A 19,297-nucleotide genomic window follows, 5' to 3' on the forward strand; every position below is an offset into this window, starting at 1 on the left:
GGCAAAATAAAACGTGTAATTTCTCCACACATATTCTCTAAAACCTTTGTAAAAGGAAGGAGGTATGTGTTCAGTACTCTGTAACTCCTTTTTGAAAACAAAGACTTGTAAAAGACAACACTTAACACAAAATTTGAATTAACTTTATTTCCCCTACAGTCAACAACTTCTCTGCATTGAATTTTAAAGCAATAAAATAAAACAAAATCCCCCAAATGACAAGGTATCAGAAATTCGGATTTAGTTACACTTTGTGAAAAATGTTTAGCCATTTTATTGGTATGTAAAGAACCATAATCTGGGTCAAAAACGAATTCTATAAATCAAAGAATATTCTACACCTTGAAAAAGAAAATCAGCAGTAACATTCTCACCGAACATCGTAAATTACATTTTTCTTCATAAAACGTACATACTAGTTTGTATGTTTCCACCAAAAGCAGTGGTATGTTATGTTATTAAAAAAAAAAGTTTTATCCATATCCCGCGGCAGGAAAAACTCTCTCACTTTTACTAAACTGGAGAAAATCTTCAAGTCTGTATAAAGTTGCCTAAAAGTTGGAAAGTGAACGTGTTCAATCTCCATTTATATTTTAGTGCATTTTTCAACAATTGTCACATTTTTCATAAAAGAAAATGCATATAAGCACTACAGAGTGTTTCATCAAATGCTTAATTAGAATATGGAGCACAGAACAAAAATCATTGTGATGAATGAAACTGCTATAAAATGAGAAAAATCCAGGCATACAGATCCTTTGTCATTTCAAAGAGAAAATGAACTTTGGACACCTATATACTTTAAGGGGTTTTTCCTTAACTTTTGCATGTAAACATAGCCCCAACCTTAGTACTGAAGTACCAAACCCCATCCTAGTAAGCAACATTCCTTGCAGTTGCCATAATTTACAAAGGATAGAAATTTAGCCCTTAAATGAACGATGTATGAAATGTGCTCTGTAAGTACCTGTGAAAACAACTGCTAATAGCAGTAATCATGAATTAACGTAAAAAACATTTTTGAATCAATTAGCTACTCAGAGGTCCTTATTTGAAACAGCAGCTTCTTACAGCAAACAATGAGACAGAAAATGTACATTTGATGAAACATTCTTTGCATTGGAGAAACACGAAAATATATAAATATACTTCAAGAAAGTGTAATTTCTTTTCTAATACCTTTTCTTCAGACCTGTACTAGTTTACTGGTTCAAGAAGCTCTCATCAGTTTTTATCATTTGTATTTTACATATTGCTATTAGGGTAATTCAAATAAAACGCAGGTCCTGTAAAAGAATAAAAACATTGACAGGTATTCATGTGCAAGGGACCAAATTAGAAGGTTCTTTGGTGCAATTAGTCCAAATTCTCAGATTTGAAGTATAATATGTACCAATAAAAAAAATCTGCTGCTAGACATTTGCAGCAGTGCTCTGTCTTGCTTCACATTACAAATCGAAAAGTTCTTCTCGATAAACCAATTTTATTTTTTAAAATCAGGCATTGCTGGAAAATTGTATACATTAACCTGGACCAGTGATAGTTCTGTACCCTCTGTTGCTGTGAAACATGACATGAGCTAAAGGCAAAGACCGGTTCTCACAAGGACAACTGCTTCAAGTCAGGAACCAGAACATTGTGTTTAAACAGTCTTCTTAGATATTTTCTTGCCTTTCTTAAAAACTAGCTTATTTTTAATGTAGCCACGCTTCCTTTTGGTAGTCTAAAAAGAAAATGGAATACATGGTATTAAGGCAGGTTTCGAACATTAAAGTATCTATACACACATGAAGACTATCTCAAGTGCTTAGCTCTTCCTATGACTGGATTCCTTGAACAGTCAGTGTGTACAATTGTTTTATGCTGAGCATACTGAGAAACACAAGATAAATAGGACTAGGTTTCTATCTTTAAAATGAAAGGATTCCTCAAATGCATTCCTCACCATCAAGTGAATGAATCCCCACCTCCCCTCTGAACCACTAAATGCTTAGGTGTAATGAAGTTCCAGGCGTGATAGAATTTAACACTAGATGAAGTCAGAAAATGGTAATGGTGCTATTAGTTTAGCCTCCAAATAATTTATGTGTCAGAAATACAAGTTAACTTAGTAACTTTCAGAGATCCAGTTTTATAATCAGCAAAATGAGGGTGATTTCATCTACAACACTGAAAGACAAATCACTTGGCACATTTTCTAATAATCTTTTACGAAGGAAAATAAGCATTTAAAAATGAAAAAAATACTCCTTGAGTTTCATAGCTCTTTTAAAAATAAAACTTGAAAAAATTAATAATTGAGCATCCTACTAAAATCTTTTCAACCAAATTTCTAAACTAGGCCTTGTGGTGCAAACCTATGATCCCAGCACTCTGGGAAGTGAAGGCAGGAGAACTGCAAGATTAAGCCCACCTTGGCAACTTAGTGATTTAGCAAGACCTTGTCTCAAAGGGAGGCAGGGGAATAATAGTTCACTGTGAAGGCCCTGGGTTCAATCCTCATTTTAAAAAAATAATAAAATATTTGGGCTGGGGGTTTAGCTCAGAGGCACCGCACCTACCTTGCATGCACAAGGGCCTGAGTTTGATCCCCAGTACCACACAAAGAAAAAATAAATAAATAAATAAAATATTTGTAAATGTGTTGGTAGAAAATAGTGCAAGACAGTTTGCTGTGTTAGAATTCTACAGGTTAAATCACACAGGCACATGCCAATTTGACATACATGCTTAGATAATGACTAAAGCAGCTATTTTTGTGAAGTATAATTTAATGCACCATCAAAGCAGAGTTAATGAGGCTGAAGACTCGAGACCTAACCACTCAATCCAATTTTTACATTTAAACACAACTCTTAGGAGATTTTAGAAGTTGAGGGTAAATAATACATTATTTCTTCTATCCCCAATATTCACTTCAAAATAATTTATTCTAACAGAGACAACACAAAGCAAAAGGCAATCTCTTAATCTACAAAACTTAGCTACAATTAACTTGTTAAGCACATAATATGTTATCAAATCAACTTACTAAGGTGAATGTAAAAAGCTTTGTTTTTTTTTTTGTTTTATTTATTTATTTATTTATTTTGTATATGTGCTGCTGAAATGAGCACGGGATAGCATACTTTTAAAAACAAATGAGGTTAAGAATTTGGTTCCTCTGTTATCATAATCTAGATGTCTAACATGAAGCTTGTTCTATGAGATCTTATAATGTACCCCACTATTATGCATATATACAACCCAGCCCTCAGGATGTTTTTCCCCTACTACTGACAGTGAGCCATGCCACAGTTTTTGCAGCTCTGGACTACAATTTCTAGACCCCTGAAACCCTCCACCTACCCCAAAGTCGAAACCAGATCAGGGAGAGAAAAGTAAACAGAAATCATCCTCTCCAACAATGAGGGAGAACCTATGACATTCCTGTGACAAGGGTCACAAAGAGCCCTCTACATCAGGGTGCAAGCCAAGTTGCCCCAGCAGCCTAGTATCAAATAACAGTTTTTTTTTTTTTTTTTCCTAAACTAAAACTTCAATATTCACATTTAATTGCAGTGTTGGCATTTTACAATTAATAAGTGGTTTTGGGTTGCAGTTTTGGCACTCAATCTCTAAAAGGTTCGCCATCATTGCTCTACAGTGTTAGAATAAAAACAATATAAAGCCATGGAACACAAATTCAAAATCCATGTTTCTGACTACTAGAATATGTGTCGCTGAGTACACAAGAGATTTTTATTTATCCATTAACACTTCCTTACTTTGGGGGGAATGATGGACAGAAGACTAAAGAGGCCAGTAAGAAAATGTACTTGGAATTTCTTTGGAATTTCTGTCATCAGATATCAAGTTCAACAGCCCTCTTTAAAAAAACATTAACTAGGGTTGGACAACTTTTAGACTAGCAGCATTTGCTTTGACTTCTATATTGTATGACTCATCAGTTTCTCCTAATACCTATAAGAAGCCAAATCATTTGACTTATCATCTGAGCTAAAGACTGGAAAGTGAATTTAATATGACTAATCTGAGTGTCAGCACTATGTGACAACTTTAAATATATTAGTTGAAATATGGTAATTTATATCTGGCAAAGAAAGCAGTCACATAAAAAATTTATATTTAAATATACAGCCAATATTCAGGATTTTTATAGTATACACTGAAATATTCTATATTCTGAATATATTTGGTGTATATTTTAAGTAACAAAGGGATAAGACAGTTTTCTTAATGGTTTAAAACACCTTATCTGAGGTATGGAATCTAAGTGCCTTTTTAAAAATTAAGACTGATAATCAGTTTAATAATAAACAGTATTACAAGAATAGTACCTTATAATACCACCTTAATATTTTACTTGACAGCTCACTATTTCCCATTTTCCATAGCTGGGCAACCTTCACAAATACTTATTTGTAGTACTCTTTTACAGCAAAGATCAGAGATCTATTTGTTTTAAATAATCAATAATGGGCCCAATAAAATACTTCATTTCATTAAATATTTATTAGAAGCGACTGCCACAGTCTCAATTTCTGCTTATAATCTTTGCATAATAATTACCTTGAAAATAATTATCTTAAGACAGATGCTTCAGGACTCACCAAAGTAAAGCCTTATTCAATGAATGATATAGTAACATCATACTACAAATGGAACATGGAGATTCAATATATATTTGCTTTGACCAAAATATGAGGAACTAATCACAATTCCATGAAGCACTTGGCATTTTTACTTTTACATAAGTTTGGAAAATGATGGTCAGATACATTTACAAATAAATCTTACTAATGTGAGTGGCACAAACTGAAGCCAGAATGCCTTTAGAAATATCTTAACTTGGCATTCAGATAACCACCATGCTATCTTAAAAAAAGCTACTGTTAGAGATAGCCAAAGTGCTCAGTTTGAAAATAATTCTCCTAGGTTAGCCGGACATTTACTTTATATATTTGTCAGTCTTGTCTGGAAAAAGAGCATTCATTAGCAATTTCAATAATTCTTTCTCATACAAGCCAACCACCCTGAATTACCCTCTTGTAGAAATGACTTCACTTGGCACTCACCTTTTTTGACAAATACTTCTGTTTTGGGAAAATGTTGGTGACTCGTGGTTTGTGATCTAACGTCTCTCTGTTATCAGGTGCTTTCACTTTATATATCCTAACAAGCCAATGTTCCGATGTAAAGGCTTCCTCCAAATGCTTGAATTTAATGTCCTTATTTCCAATTTCAGCATTACGTGTTCGGTCAAATCCGGGGGGAGTACGAAAATCCAGCTGCAAAAATAACATCAATATTAGATGTTAATCATACTGGAAAACATTATATGTCAGAAAGCAGTAAATGTTTCATTAGAGTCAAACTCCCTCCTTTTAAAATTAAGAACAGAACTGAGTCATGTATTCTATCAGTTCTCACATACAGCTAACTACACAGGAAGAAATTAGAAAAAGAAAATAAATGCATTGATTCAATTCCCAGTACCAATAAACAAACAAACAAACAAACAAACAAATGCATCTGAGTAACAATTTCACAGGACTCTTAAGTGTGGTCAGGCAGCCTATAGGCATTAAAAACCCATTATATTAAGATGAAATCCATCAAAACTTTTTACAGGTATATAGAGATAACACAGGGAAGGTGGGTTTTTTTTCTGCTTTACAACTACATTTTCTTTGCCTGATACAGCAGGGATTCAGTTCTTTTGCACTGTGGCTTTTTATTCTTAGGGTTCAGCTAAATATCACCTCTTAGGAGAAATATTTTTTAGACTGGTAGTTGATAAGTTTTTATTTTTCCTTAACAGAACCCTGTTCTTTTCCTCTATACAGCACATATCACTAGCATTTTTATTCATTTTAAAAATTATCTGTATCTTCCGCTAGCACAATGACTATCTTATCCACAGTGCACCTGTAGCAATGTTACTACATCCTGAAAGTGGGAACTACAAAGGAGGACAAGCAAGCCAAACTGTGGAGGATTTATGAAGAATTTGAGGAACTGTGGAGAGGAGACTGAGACATTTTTTTCCCCTCAGAGTACAGTATATTTATGTAAAAACACAAAACTAACACAGGTGAAGGCAACTTATAAAAACAAATCAATTCCCAATGGTGAATAATTTGTTCTTGCTTATCTACTTTAAACTATATATCATTCTTGAGTACCGCAGGCATCAAAACCATGAATAAACTTAAGGAAAGGGGTGTTCTTCAATATAATCATTAGTGAACAGAGAAAACTAATCATCTTCCACAGAAAAAGTATTAAGTAGCTATTATGGCTAGGTACTTCTTTCTTGGCATGAATTTAGAGACTAGACAATGGCCTTTGAAAGAAACAAAAACTTTAATCTAGATTATCAGTCTCGAGAGTTTTCTGTCTTTAAAGCCACCTGCTGTGGTTCCAAGTGGATAAAGATGAAGCAAATAACTGTAAATCTATTTTGAAACAACGCAATCAGCGGGCAAACAGTGTGCAGGAACTTTTCTGAAAACAGTGGTCTAGCCTATTTCACCCATGCTTGTATCTTACAAAAAGATAAAATTTGTTTCATAAATTGAGGCCCAAACAAATCTCAGCCTGGAGACTTACTCTGATCCCCAGTGACAGTGTAAGATTAAACAAAATTTTCCTCTGCTTTTTAGGGTATCTACTTCACCAGAAATCAATATGGAATTTTCACTGAGATCTCAGTATGAAGGTACTAACTTTGTAGTATATCTTAGAATCTAAGAACTATAAAATTTTAAAAATAGAAAAACTTGAATTCTCTTATGAATTCTTAGTTGGGATGAAATGCCGTACCAAAGGATATCTTAACAAGAGAAAAGTTTATTAACACAAATAGCACACATTAATACAGGAAAAATATCAGTGAACAGTAACTCAAAGCAATGCCTTAGAGCACTGGCTTATTATATACCATGTTCAACAAATAACAGTAAGTTTGAGAAGAAATGGCAAGTGGCTTTAGGTTTCTAAGGTGGGAAAGTATGAGAAGGTAAAAATACAGGAGAAAATAATACAGTAATAAGGTTTGTTTGCAGATTCCCCTGGTGCCTTCTTTGGGCTGACAATCTAGAGTTTTCTGTAGTAAAAGAGGATGTAATTTGTGCCTTTACGAAGAGAAGGGATTGGATAAGGAAAGAATATCCTTAATTTGCTGTTTAATTGCTTTTAGCTCAAAAATTATTTTTGTCACAGAAGCATATTCTAGGGTGACATTCTGGTTTCCCTCAAAATCTAGTCATCCGTCGAACTGCCATTATTTACAAAAAAGAAAGAAGCCAAGAGTCTAGGGAGGAAACAACTAGTTTGCGGGTTACAAGACATGACAGCTTGATCTAAAACACAGATATTATGACATAATGTCCACTGCTCCTTTTTTTTTTTTTTTAAATCACAATGTCAACTTGTATATTCACTAATTTTGTAGTCCTTAAGAGTTTGTTCCACATCATTCTAATGAATTAGGAAACTATGACTTATTTCTGGCCATCTATGATAATGGAGAAGTAAAATAAAGTGAACATATATAATTTATCTGAGGTTTTCCCCCACCAGACAGCAAAGTGACCTACCTAAGATCACAGTTTCCTAGCTGGGAGACCTCTCTTCCTGGAGAAAAATGCCTTCCAAAAGCTTAAAGTCAAAAGGTAGGATGACGGCAAGCAAAGGCTGAATGTGAGACAGTATTAAAAAATATTTTGGAAAGAAGTCCTTGATCTAAAAAACTTTTTCTAATTTTTCAGAGAAATTTCAGAAATCTAAATTAATGGAAAAAAAGATCTTTAGATAAGCAAAATTTTCTTTATATAAAGCACAATAAAAACATTTTCTAGAGGCAAAAGATTTTTTGAGAAAGATTATAGAAAAGCTGATTTTTAACTAACCTGCATTTCTCCAAATCTGTAATAGGACATTTTATACATAAGGCAATTCAACAAAGTAGGGGATCCTGCTTTGTCTACGCGAAATTCTCCCTGTGGGGTGAAATAGTCACTTTCCTATAAGAAAGAAATCAGAAGTTTCTATGTCAGCTTCAACTTAACAAATCCAAAGTTACAGGTTTTCTTTTATTTCCCCTTAAGAACCAGATTTTGAGGTATCTTCATAAAGCTATATTCATTTAAATCCCTCACCCCCAAAATTAATTCCATCAGTTTTAAATAAGGTCTTAGTAATGTAAAAAGAATGGTATCAATACCATTGTTCAATACCAGTTAGGACCAGTTCTTATCTTCATCACCACTCCAGCTTTCTCCTAAATTTTTCAGTATTAATTCTAAAATCAGTTCCTTTCATTGTATAGGATTGTTTAGAAAACTTATTAATGGTATGTAGTACTATTTTCCATTGGTTAATTTACAAAGTAACTTATACAAGCAAAAATTTTGTATTCAGAAACTTCTTGTTTAGGAACTTTAATGAATATAGAAACCTGCACCACTCTTCGAAACTAAAGAATTGGAAATCACATAAATCAATAAAAATAGGTAAATAAATAAAATATACAAATATTAAGCAAAGGATGAAGAAGGGCTCCCGAGTCTGACATGGGAAGACTCCTGAGACAAATTATGAAGTAAACAGAGTGTATACCTTACTCCTAGTTACCTGCTTGACTAAGAATCACAAAAAATAACAGTGATTACTAGGAACTTTCAATCTTTTTTAAGTCGACAAAATTGTATAAATTTTGGTGTACAAATGATGTAAAATATGTAGATGTTGCTGAATAGCTAAACTGACCTATTATTATTATGGTGAGAATATTGAAAAATCTACTCTCAGCAATTTATAAGTATATAAAATATTGTCATTAACTTTTTTATGGAGGGTAAACTTTAACTTTTAAACTGTTTTTGAACCACGTAAATTTATCATCTAGTCACTTAAAAATGAAGCTTAAACATGAAGAATTTTAAAAGCACAGATTTAGGCTTTCTATATATATTAGGGTTCAAAGCATGTATTTGGAAAGTCTATCCCATGTCACAATTTTAACACTACTAAAGCAAATCCTCAAATGGAAATCACATATTGGGAGATTTATGTTTTAGTAGATCCAGTTAATATAAGAAACTAATGCTCATTCATCACGGTAAGGGAAATATTACAGCATTTATATCTGACCAAGAAATCTGCTGCTTTAGCCTCGTCACATGACATACGTGCATATATAATCTCCTCAAATGATTCTTTTGTTTCGCTTGCAAATCTTTTCAACTTTTATGCCTTTCTCATGTACAGCACAATTCTGGATACCCATCTTCCAGGAACTCACAATTGAGAGGGAGAGACAAGATACAATCAATCTAGCTACCAAACAGGTATGTGAGAGTTATGATAAGTATGGACATGATGCACCAAAAAAGGGCTTCAGGAGAGATGACAAGTATGTGGAAGGTATTTCAAGAAAGGGAACAGTAAAAGCATATGTCAGATAAAGAAAAGAAACCATAGGTAAGTTTCTGGGGACAGAATAGATTGGCAGAATCTAAACCAGCAAAGGAAAATGAGATGCCCAGTTTTGGATTGGGTTGTTAAATTTGGGAGGTCTGATTTTTTAAAATTCTTTATATATTTTAGATAGACCTTTGTCTGAGGGATAGCTGGTGGTTTCTCTTGCTGTACAGAAGCTATTTATTTATTTATTTGGGTACAAACTCGGGTCCTTGTGCTTGCCAGGCAGGCGGTGGAACCACTGAGGTAAATCCCCGGCCCCCAGAAGCTTTTTAGTAAGATGAGATTGTTGATTCATGTGAGACAAAGATTTTGTTCAGGAAATCTTATCCTACAACAATGTCTTCAAAAGTTCTACCTAACTTCTCTTCCAGACGATTGTTTCTGATTTGATATTTAATCTTTGATCCATTTCAATTTTAGTTTATTGCATTGTGAGAGATACAGGTCTAGTTTTAATCTTTTGCAAGATGAAACCCAGTTTTTCCACCACCATTTATTAAAGAGGTGATCTTTCCTCCACTGAGGGTCTTTGGCTCCTTTGCTGGCAGGGCTGTGGGGAAAAAGGCAACCTTCCCCACTCCATTGTTGGTGGGAATGTAGACTGATGTAACCATTGTGGAAATCGGTATGGAGATACCTCAACAAACTAGGATTAAAAGTCCCATCTGACCCAGCTACTCCCCTGCTGGGTATTTTCCCAAAAGAATTGAGAAAATCATACTATAGCACCATGTTTATAGTGGCACAGTTTGTAACAGCTAAAACTTGGAAACAGCCCAACTGTCCATCAACTGGATACTGGACCAAAGATGTGGCTCTTTTATAAATGGAGTACTACTCAGCCATAAAGAATGAGAGACTAGAGACATTGATAGCTAAATGGATGCACACTGAGGCCACACTCTTTAAGTGAAATAAATATGACACACGTGTGAATACCAAATAGTTTCTCTGGTGTGAGAAACTGAAAGTATAAATAAGGATCAAAATGCATAATAGGAAGAAAAAGTCCAAAAGGGAAGGGGAAATGGGAGGTGTAGGGCAAAGGAATAAATATGAAAAGGAAAAAAATCGAAACAAAGTCTTTGTAAATAGGGAAGGATAGAGAGGTGGAAGAGAGAGCAGGAGAATGGGGAAAATAGTAAGAGCCAAGATATATCATGTAAAGGTACAAATTCCCACTAAGGAATGTCATCATATTGTATACCTACAATGCACCAATTAACTTAAAGAAAAGAGAAAAAGAAGCTTATATTCTAGGGTAAGGAGTTTGGACTTTGTACCAATGCTTCACCAACAAATTGCCTACTTTGTGCTGGCCCCTCAGACAAGGCTATGCCTATTAAAATTACTACAAATTTTCAAAGCAGCACTAAAAATGAATTATTGTTGACATGTCCATAATGATGACCCAGTCTTACCTTGGCTACCAATATAATTCTACATATAAGAACAAGACCTAGTGCTTAAAAGGATTTATGTTGACTGACCTCAGTTAACCTGCCCATAGCACAAAATTGATGGACTTTTAGCTCTGATTCATATCTGTCTGGTTTCAGGCCCTCTTCCCATAATCTTTTTAAATCCAGAAAACAACATGTTCAATTTAAAACTACACTGGGAGAACAAACAAGACAACAATTCAAGGTTATTGTCTTTTTTTCACGGTTATGGTTCAGTTCAGGGTTAGAAGCCATGGAATGGAAAGAAAAGGTTGAAGAGGCTGTACAGACATAGAATCAAGAAGTCACGGCAAAAGACTGCATCACAGGGTAGAATGGAAGCACAAGCATGAGTACCTGCCAAAAAGTTTTTCATGGGAACATTATAGAATGCACTTACACAAATCTAAATGAAATATCCTATTATTTAGACTACACAGCATATTAGTATCATATAGTGATCTGATCTAAAAGTATTTATGTAGCAAATGACCATATCATGCATGAGTTTCTTAAGTTTCAAACCTAGGAAATGCTTCTAGTAGCTTTAATAAATAGTAAAGTCCAAGTAAAGGACTAATCCGGAAGATAGAACGATGAAAACAAATACAACAGAATTTGCAAGATAAGAGAATTATTTGAATACTGTGAACTGTCTTTTATACACCTAAGATTATCTAGTTTCTTACCCGAATGTCTTTTGGATGTTCCCCTTCAGCTATCCTAACCATCCAGAGAAATTTGTTGATATCATCACCAGAATAGCCAATAACTCCTCCAAAAATAACTAAAACATAGTCTACATCTAGAGTCCTCATGATTTTATAGGCCGCTGTTTCATTAGAAGACATGGCTTTTCCCACCTACAGTATAAAAGGGAATGTTCAATTTTACTGCAAGATGGAATTCATCTCAATGAAAGATTCACTGACAAAGAATATTTTTATAGAAGTGATTTTCTATGAATTCAAAACATTTTAAATTTATAAATATCTCAAATACTATAAGCAACTTACAGTAGAAATGTCAAAATTGTAATACATGTTATACTATTTTGTTAATACTTAAGTTCCATGAAATTAACATTTAAAAATGAAAGTAAGGAAACTTTAAGAGACAATTTCTTACAAACCACAGGGCTGGCCAGTGATTTTATACTTCTGGCCAAGCATATACATCTGATGATTAGCTATGCTACAAATACAAACAGAATTAATTTAGTTAAATTCAAAAATCTTTTAACTAAGGAGAAGTGATTATCTTAATTTATGTAAATTAAGTCTTTTAGTAGACTAAATGAGTGTGATTTACAGAGCCATAAAATACAGTGCAGTTGCTAAATATTTGCAAATAATTTTTCTTATAATGAAAATGCCATTTAAAAAGCTTTAGACTGCCTAAATCTCCAGTAAGTGAAACATATAACAAAATCTACCAGTATAATCAGTGTACATTTGAGTGATATTTATACAAACATCATTCTTAAAAACAAAGTAAGCATGTCTGAAGTCACTTTATTGAATACATTTGCAAAGTAGTATTTTGAGAATTCACATTTTCCTATTTAATCATATGTGAAGTCTAATTGTTAAGTAGTAAAGATTTATTTTTGATTTAAAAAAACAAAACAAAACAAAACACAAATCCTTACCAGGGCTATGTGGCTATTATTCCAGGTGTTATTATCCACCAATGTAGTTCTATTAGCCATTCCAGCTATCTGATAGCCATAATCCCACCATGACATCACTCGGGCATGTTCATCTGTATTTTGCCTTAGCCAAAAGTAGGCTTCTCTAAAATCATCTAAGATGTTCCTGGTGCTGAAAAGAATCATAGTATTCTTCTAAATGAAATCTTGTAAATATGAAGAGGGTAACTTAAAATCTCGAGGTACTGAACCCAAAGAAAACACAAAAAGGAGAAGAGCTAGACAAGTGCTTCTCAAACTAATATGTAGACAAGTCACCTACATATCTTGTATAAAAGCAGACGCTGATCCAGCAGTGTTCTGGAGTAGGACCTAATTAATAAATAGTCTGCCCATCTACTAAGCTCCTATGTGAAGAGAAGGGGGAGAACAAGATGATATATAAACAAGCTATTAAATTTTAGCTCCAAAGAATCACACAGGTCTGTTAAAATACAGACCGCTGAGTCCCGCACCCAGGTTTCTGGTTCAATAGGCTTAGGATGTGGTCAATTATTTGTATTTCCAAAACATTTCATAAAGGTGTCGATGATGTATGTTCAATAAGCATGCTTTGATAAAAGTGTATATGATTATTTATGTAAAATATTATGGAAAGCAGCATGAAATACAATGCTTACTATTCATCCCACCAAAGGTGGGAGAGGGGCCACATGTATCAATACAGATTTATGGATTGGGGGCGGTGATAGTTCGGTGGTTGAGCATTTGCCTATCATGTCCCCCCAACAGAGGAGAGGAAAAGAGGGGATGGTGGGAGCGAATATAAAATGTGTAGCTATGCTGTGTCCTCACCCGTCATGGTTGTAGGAGGCCAGGACCACACTGGGGCTGGAGTAGGCATTGCTAGTGACCCACGTACAGTGCACAGCAAACATCATCAACAACATGAGCATGAGCATGGTGACAATGCTCTTGATGTTGGGGCCCAGCCCCTCCTCTGGCTTTTCTTGCTCTGCCACATGCTTCCGTACCTTGCCAGCCTGCAGGGACAAAGACTGCTGAGACATGCTCACCATGACACTCACCAGAAAGAGTGGGGAGGACATTAAATATACATTCAGTTCTGACTCAAAATATATGCTACTATCAGGTACTGAGGGAAATGAAAAATTTCTAGAATTAAAAAACAGACTCTACAGTCAAATGGGAATCAGAAAGTTTCCTCAGAATATATCCAATCCAGAAACTGCTCTGAGAGCAAATCTCCAGGAAGAAGCTACTTTTAAACCCAGTTTTCCTTGTATCTTAAATAACATCCTTGTATCTTAAATAACAAAGAAGATAATGCAATGACCTCATTTATCACAGTATAAAATCTAATACGTAAATCCTTATTAAGTCTCAATTCTACATCCTGAAATTGGCAATGTCCAGCTGTAACAGACTATGTAAGACTTTAGTATGGGGAAAAAAACTGGAGTTACACAACAGAGAGACTTATTAAACTAAGATTATTTTAAAAATACAAAAAACACATTAATATACTTACAATACATACATACAATAAAATCCCTCCAAAACCCAGAAGAGAATAGTTACAAACCTACAATGTCGATCAAAAAAAAAAAAAAAATCACAATACAAAAACAAAATATAAAAACTACAAACACAAAAGTGGATATGTGTTTTATTAACAAAAATCTTTATGAACTGTATTGATCACACAGTAAGGAAAGAATATCAGTTAATTTCCCTACACTGTGAGATTTCACTGCTTATTATTTAAAAACCTAGTCAATATTAAAATAGCAAAGTTAACTCTTAGAAGTCTTTCTCACACTTGCACTAAATTATGATCCTGCTCTTTTACTTGAGAGTCTATAGGTTAAAAATGAATTGTGCTACACTGGCCTGTTGTGAGCTACTTATTCACAAACTGGAAGCTATTAAAAAAAAAATCAAGTATCATTTTCAAACATTATTCAGATTATCACTTAAAGAGTTTACAGTGATCCAGGCATAGTGGCACATACCTACCTGTAAGTCCAGCTTCTTGGGAGGCAAGAGGACTGCAAATTTGAGGCCAGCAATTAGTGAGATCCTACCTCAAAAATAAAAAAGCACTGGGGATGTAGCTTAGTGGTAAAATACTTGCCTAGCATGCTCAGAGTTCTTGTTTCAATCCTCAGTACAGGGAGGGGGAAAAAAATTTTATAATGAATTTGGATCTTAAGGACAAGCACTTGTCCACATGGTTTAAAATCTTTTGTAATTTACCAAATTTTTGTTTGCAAAAATGAAGAATAGAAACAAGCCTTAAGTATTTAGGTTAACAAGTATTGGCAAGTGAGAACAAGTGAGAATTCTTTTGTCTTTTATTTCTTACTCTAAGCTAAAAGACCCCTAAACATCACAGCTTGTTTCAATCACATTTCTTAATATGCACAGTTCTTACTGTGGTGGAAAAAAAAAAAAAGTTTTTAAAACATGTAATATTATTAAAGACCTTAATTTAGATTTCCCACCTTATCATACAAATTTCCGGGATTTCTTTTATCATCCTCATCACTGCTATCCTCCACAGGTGGATTTTCCCTTTTCATGTCATCTCCCAAATAGTGCTCAAAAACATTTGAGAAGGCAATTGCAGACAGCATACAGACGACTGGAGTCAAAGTCAACATCAGCCGCACCATCACTCCAGCAAAGTAGACAGCACTGATTGCATACAGAGCAACTGCAAAGACAAGTTTTCTTATAATACTCTAGGGAAAACTGAAGGAAACTGAACTAGACATTTAATAGCACAGTATAAAACAAATCTAAAAATAGACAAATGTCTCACAAAAGATCTGTCTTTTCTAAATTATTAATACTGACAAACTGATTAATAGTTGTATTTAGAAATTATAAATACTGCTGACTAAATAAAAATTACACACCAATAATTAGGGAAATATGACTCACATTTAATTTTAGTTATGGGGAATTAGACTTAGTTATTAGTCAATGGCATTATATGTTATAAAATCCATAGATGACACATGAAAATATATGCAATCATTAAGTCAGTGCCAATATTTAGTATAAAGCCTACTTAAAGAAAAAACAGGATGAGAGTAACATTGTTATTATTCAATGGAATAACCTGTAAAGTCACTGTCAAAAATCTTATTCAAAAATTTGAAACAAATTTCCATTAATCATAGCCTTCTAAATAATGTACTAATAACTACAGAAAAAGGCTCTAACATTTCTGATTGAAGGCTATAAACTTTACAAAGCCATTAAGTCATTAGAATTTTTCTATCACCTGAACCTTAAAATTTTTTCCTGACTAAAATATAATTATACCATCCTGTTAAGTATACAGTTCAATTAATTATATATATACATGGCCCCTATGTAATTACCACCCATGATCAAGACATGTACTTCTGTCCCTTCTCATGCTTCTTGTCAGTAAATAACTGCCCCTTCCCCTATAAAAAAGGTTATCACTATTTGGACTTATAAAGCACTACTTTAGTTTTCCTTATTTTTGAATGTTATAGAAATAAAGTCCTGTAAACCCTTGGCTTTTAAATATTTGTATTTTTCTTCTTGCTAGTTGGGAGCACACACAAATGTATTAATGGACAGGGTGTTTTTTCAGAGGTAATCCTTATTTCATTATAAAATATACTTTGCTCTGAAACTGGGACATAAGATTCCCTTGAAAATCTTTTCCTAATTACATCTTAATTTGGAAAATGAAGTCAAAATTATGTTAACAAACACAGTTTTCAAATCTCAACCATAGACTATACTGATTACATTAACCTCTCAGAAACCTCTCATGAGTGTAAAATTTATATACTAGCTTCAAATTAAAAGTTACTAGAATATAAAGAAAATTCAATTATTTTCCTTGACTAAATACCTAATAATGGAGGGGTGCTTATCTTGAATATTTACAGTCAAGAAAAAAATTAAAGTTATAATCTCAGAACGAGAAACAAATGTTCACAATCAAAGTATTCATTAAAAAGTCCCTCTTACCAAATACTCTTTCATCGTTGATATTTTTGATGCAGAACCATAGGCCTGCTGGGAAGGTACATACAAGAATATGTAGATCAAAGAAGAAAGACACCCAAGTCGTAGGTTGATGCTCAGACACTGATGCAATAATTGGAATGTGTATTTTTGCATACCTGATATTAAAAAAGTTTAATATTATTTACAATTGAATGATAACAGGAGTTCCTTTTAGAGGAAGAAATGTTCTTTGATTGTAGATATGATTCCTACTCCCACCTCTTCTTGTTTAAACATATATCCTAATTTAACCAGATATAATGGAAATGAATGTTTGGTCCACTTTGGTAAAACTAAAACTAATAATAATGCCATCTGTAAAATTAAGACACTTATCAAGGACTAGTCATAAAATTGTTGGCTCTGCTTTCTGTAACAAAAATCTTTGTTCAAATAGGAATTTGTTCTGTCGTTAATCTTCACCTCCCAATTTGCATCAATGAGTTTCACTATCTTTTAGACTTTACTGGCAGCTGAAAACACCTCACCCTATAAGACATAATAGTGCCACAATGCCCTGCTGACATGACAAGAAGCTGACATGGAGGCAAGTGAGGGAAATGGAAATTCCTGAAACACCCTGAGATTCCAAAGTAGTCAAAGTTCAGAAAGTTGAGAAAGCAAGAATAAGTATAGCTAACAAGTTAACCTAATATGTAGCCTAATCAGAATAACTCTAACTCAGATCCTCTAGTGAGCCACAGGCTGAACTCTTAATGTATGTTTGCTTCAGTCATTCCTACATAATTTACTTATAATTAGACCTGGACATGAGCCCTTTTGGTATCACACCAGAAGAGATGCTCATTCAATAATTGTGGGTTTTTACTGAGTCACCTAGAAAGGAACGGATAGAACAGAGCAGGAAATGGATGGGAATAACATGTATTTTCTTATGTCTAGGAAAGCAAAGTTTTACTGAACTAGTTGTCTAATCCAAAATTAAAACTTTTCATTCACTTTAAATAGAAACTCTCTAAAAAATGCACCAGATATTTTAATGATAAGAAACAAAAAGCTTATATGGCAGTAGAAAAAAGTTAAAATTTCTTATCATCTATGGGCATGTGGATTTATAACATAACACCTGTCCTTAAACATTAAAACTTAAATAGTAAAAGTGAATCTTTTATGTAATTAGTAAAACAAGCAAAAAACAAACAAAAACCCCTTAATCTTTACTCTTTAAATTGCACAAAAGTTATTAAAATGTTTTAAACATACAAAATTAAGAAGTTGGCTATGCAAAACAAATACAAAACTCATATTTCATTCTAAAGGTTCATTCAAAACAGATACTAACAAAGGTAAAATACAAGAGATTCAGTATCTAATGAACTAGGATATTCTACATACTTAATGATGCTCAAGTGCTGACTGAAACACTGACATCATAACAGAAGAAACAAAGGGGTATTTTATGAGGCTAAAATAACACATCTGCACTTACCCAGTGTCCCATAATGAATAAAATCTGCCACTCCATGGTGCAATGTAACCTTGGAAGGAAAAACGCAGAAGAAATTATCTGCCTTTTAAATTATTTTATAAATTTTAAATTATTTTATTGTTAAGTATGGGCTAATTTAAACTAATGTTCAAAGTGTTATAATTTTATAGATGCCAAAATATTTCATAGTTGGCAATCAGATAAAATAAGGTAGTGGTCAGATAAAAACATTAATTCATGGAGAACTTGTTTCCAGAAAAAATAACACAAGTAGCCAGCCAGATAAAATTATAGGAAGTTTCCCAATTACTTTTTAAGCATCTTGGTAACTAGTAAAAGAAGGTCAAGACATTAAACACTAAAAAAATATTTTTAAATACAGCATTCCAAATCCCATCTGAAAAGTTACATAGGTGATTTTGAATACTTATGATTTTTACTCCTAGCAGTTCTTCATGAGTTTATGAGACAAGGATGATACATTAATTTGACAGAAACCTTTGGAAAGAATATGATTTGTTGGTAAGGGTTGAAGTCAGGTTTAGAGAATATTTTAGAATCCAGAAGAAAATTGAAATTCATTTTGATTGTTTAAAAACTAAGATGGAAAGAATGTGGATGAACACACAGTAGATTTATCACTAGACACTCTATATTTTTAAAGAGTTTGGACCTATTCTGCCAGCGAAAGAATGCTTGTGAAATTATCAGAACCTGAAGCAACAAAATGAAGTTACTTTTAAAAAAAAGTCATAGGGCCGGGGATTTAGCTCAGTGATTCCACTGCCTGCCTCACAAGCTTAAGGTCCTGAGTTTAATCCCCCTACCAAAAACAAAAAAGTCACAATTTGTATTAATGCTACTCAGATGTTAAAAAGCTTTATTATTTTAGTACTATTACTATATAATTCAACCACAGTATTTGCCCTCTTAGGATAAATGAAACTTGTAAAAATATGTGAAAGAATTGCCTCTTTGAATAATTTAGAGATAAGATGCATATTTACACGTGATGGCACCTACCTGTATAAGTCAAATAGATGACACTAAGGAACACAGCACCTGCAGCTAGTGACACACCCAAAAAGAAGAGAGTCTGGAATTCTTGTTTTGTTAATCGGTCTCTCAGATACTGCAAAAAAGCATAAGCTTGCAGCAATGCAAAAACACCTAATTTTA

The 19,297-nt window shown here is 33.6% G+C and overlaps 1 protein-coding gene across 2 annotated transcripts in view; it reads right to left on the reverse strand.

Annotated features, from left to right (window-relative positions):
- Positions 1–547: 547 nt before the first annotated feature.
- Positions 548–19,297, reverse strand: part of Stt3b (STT3 oligosaccharyltransferase complex catalytic subunit B) — a 97,440-nt gene continuing 78,690 nt past the window's right edge. The window contains exons 7-16 of one of the 2 annotated variants that reach the window (XM_010638260.3): positions 19,142–19,288; positions 18,119–18,167; positions 16,630–16,784; positions 15,114–15,325; positions 13,441–13,628; positions 12,586–12,757; positions 11,624–11,797; positions 7,917–8,030; positions 5,079–5,291; positions 548–1,723 (exon numbers count right to left, since the gene is read on the reverse strand). In XM_010638260.3, coding sequence (XP_010636562.1) covers positions 1,643–1,723; positions 5,079–5,291; positions 7,917–8,030; positions 11,624–11,797; positions 12,586–12,757; positions 13,441–13,628; positions 15,114–15,325; positions 16,630–16,784; positions 18,119–18,167; positions 19,142–19,288 — 1,505 coding nt within the window. In that variant the 3' untranslated portion in view covers positions 548–1,642. The remainder of the gene's footprint in view (positions 1,724–5,078; positions 5,292–7,916; positions 8,031–11,623; positions 11,798–12,585; positions 12,758–13,440; positions 13,629–15,113; positions 15,326–16,629; positions 16,785–18,118; positions 18,168–19,141; positions 19,289–19,297) is intronic. The other variant, XM_010638259.2, reaches the window with a different exon arrangement.

Source organism: Fukomys damarensis, unplaced genomic scaffold (genome assembly GCF_012274545.1).
Source record: "Fukomys damarensis isolate Sample0158 unplaced genomic scaffold, DMR_v1.0_HiC HiC_scaffold_28, whole genome shotgun sequence".
Classification (NCBI taxonomy): Eukaryota; Metazoa; Chordata; class Mammalia; order Rodentia; family Bathyergidae; genus Fukomys; species Fukomys damarensis.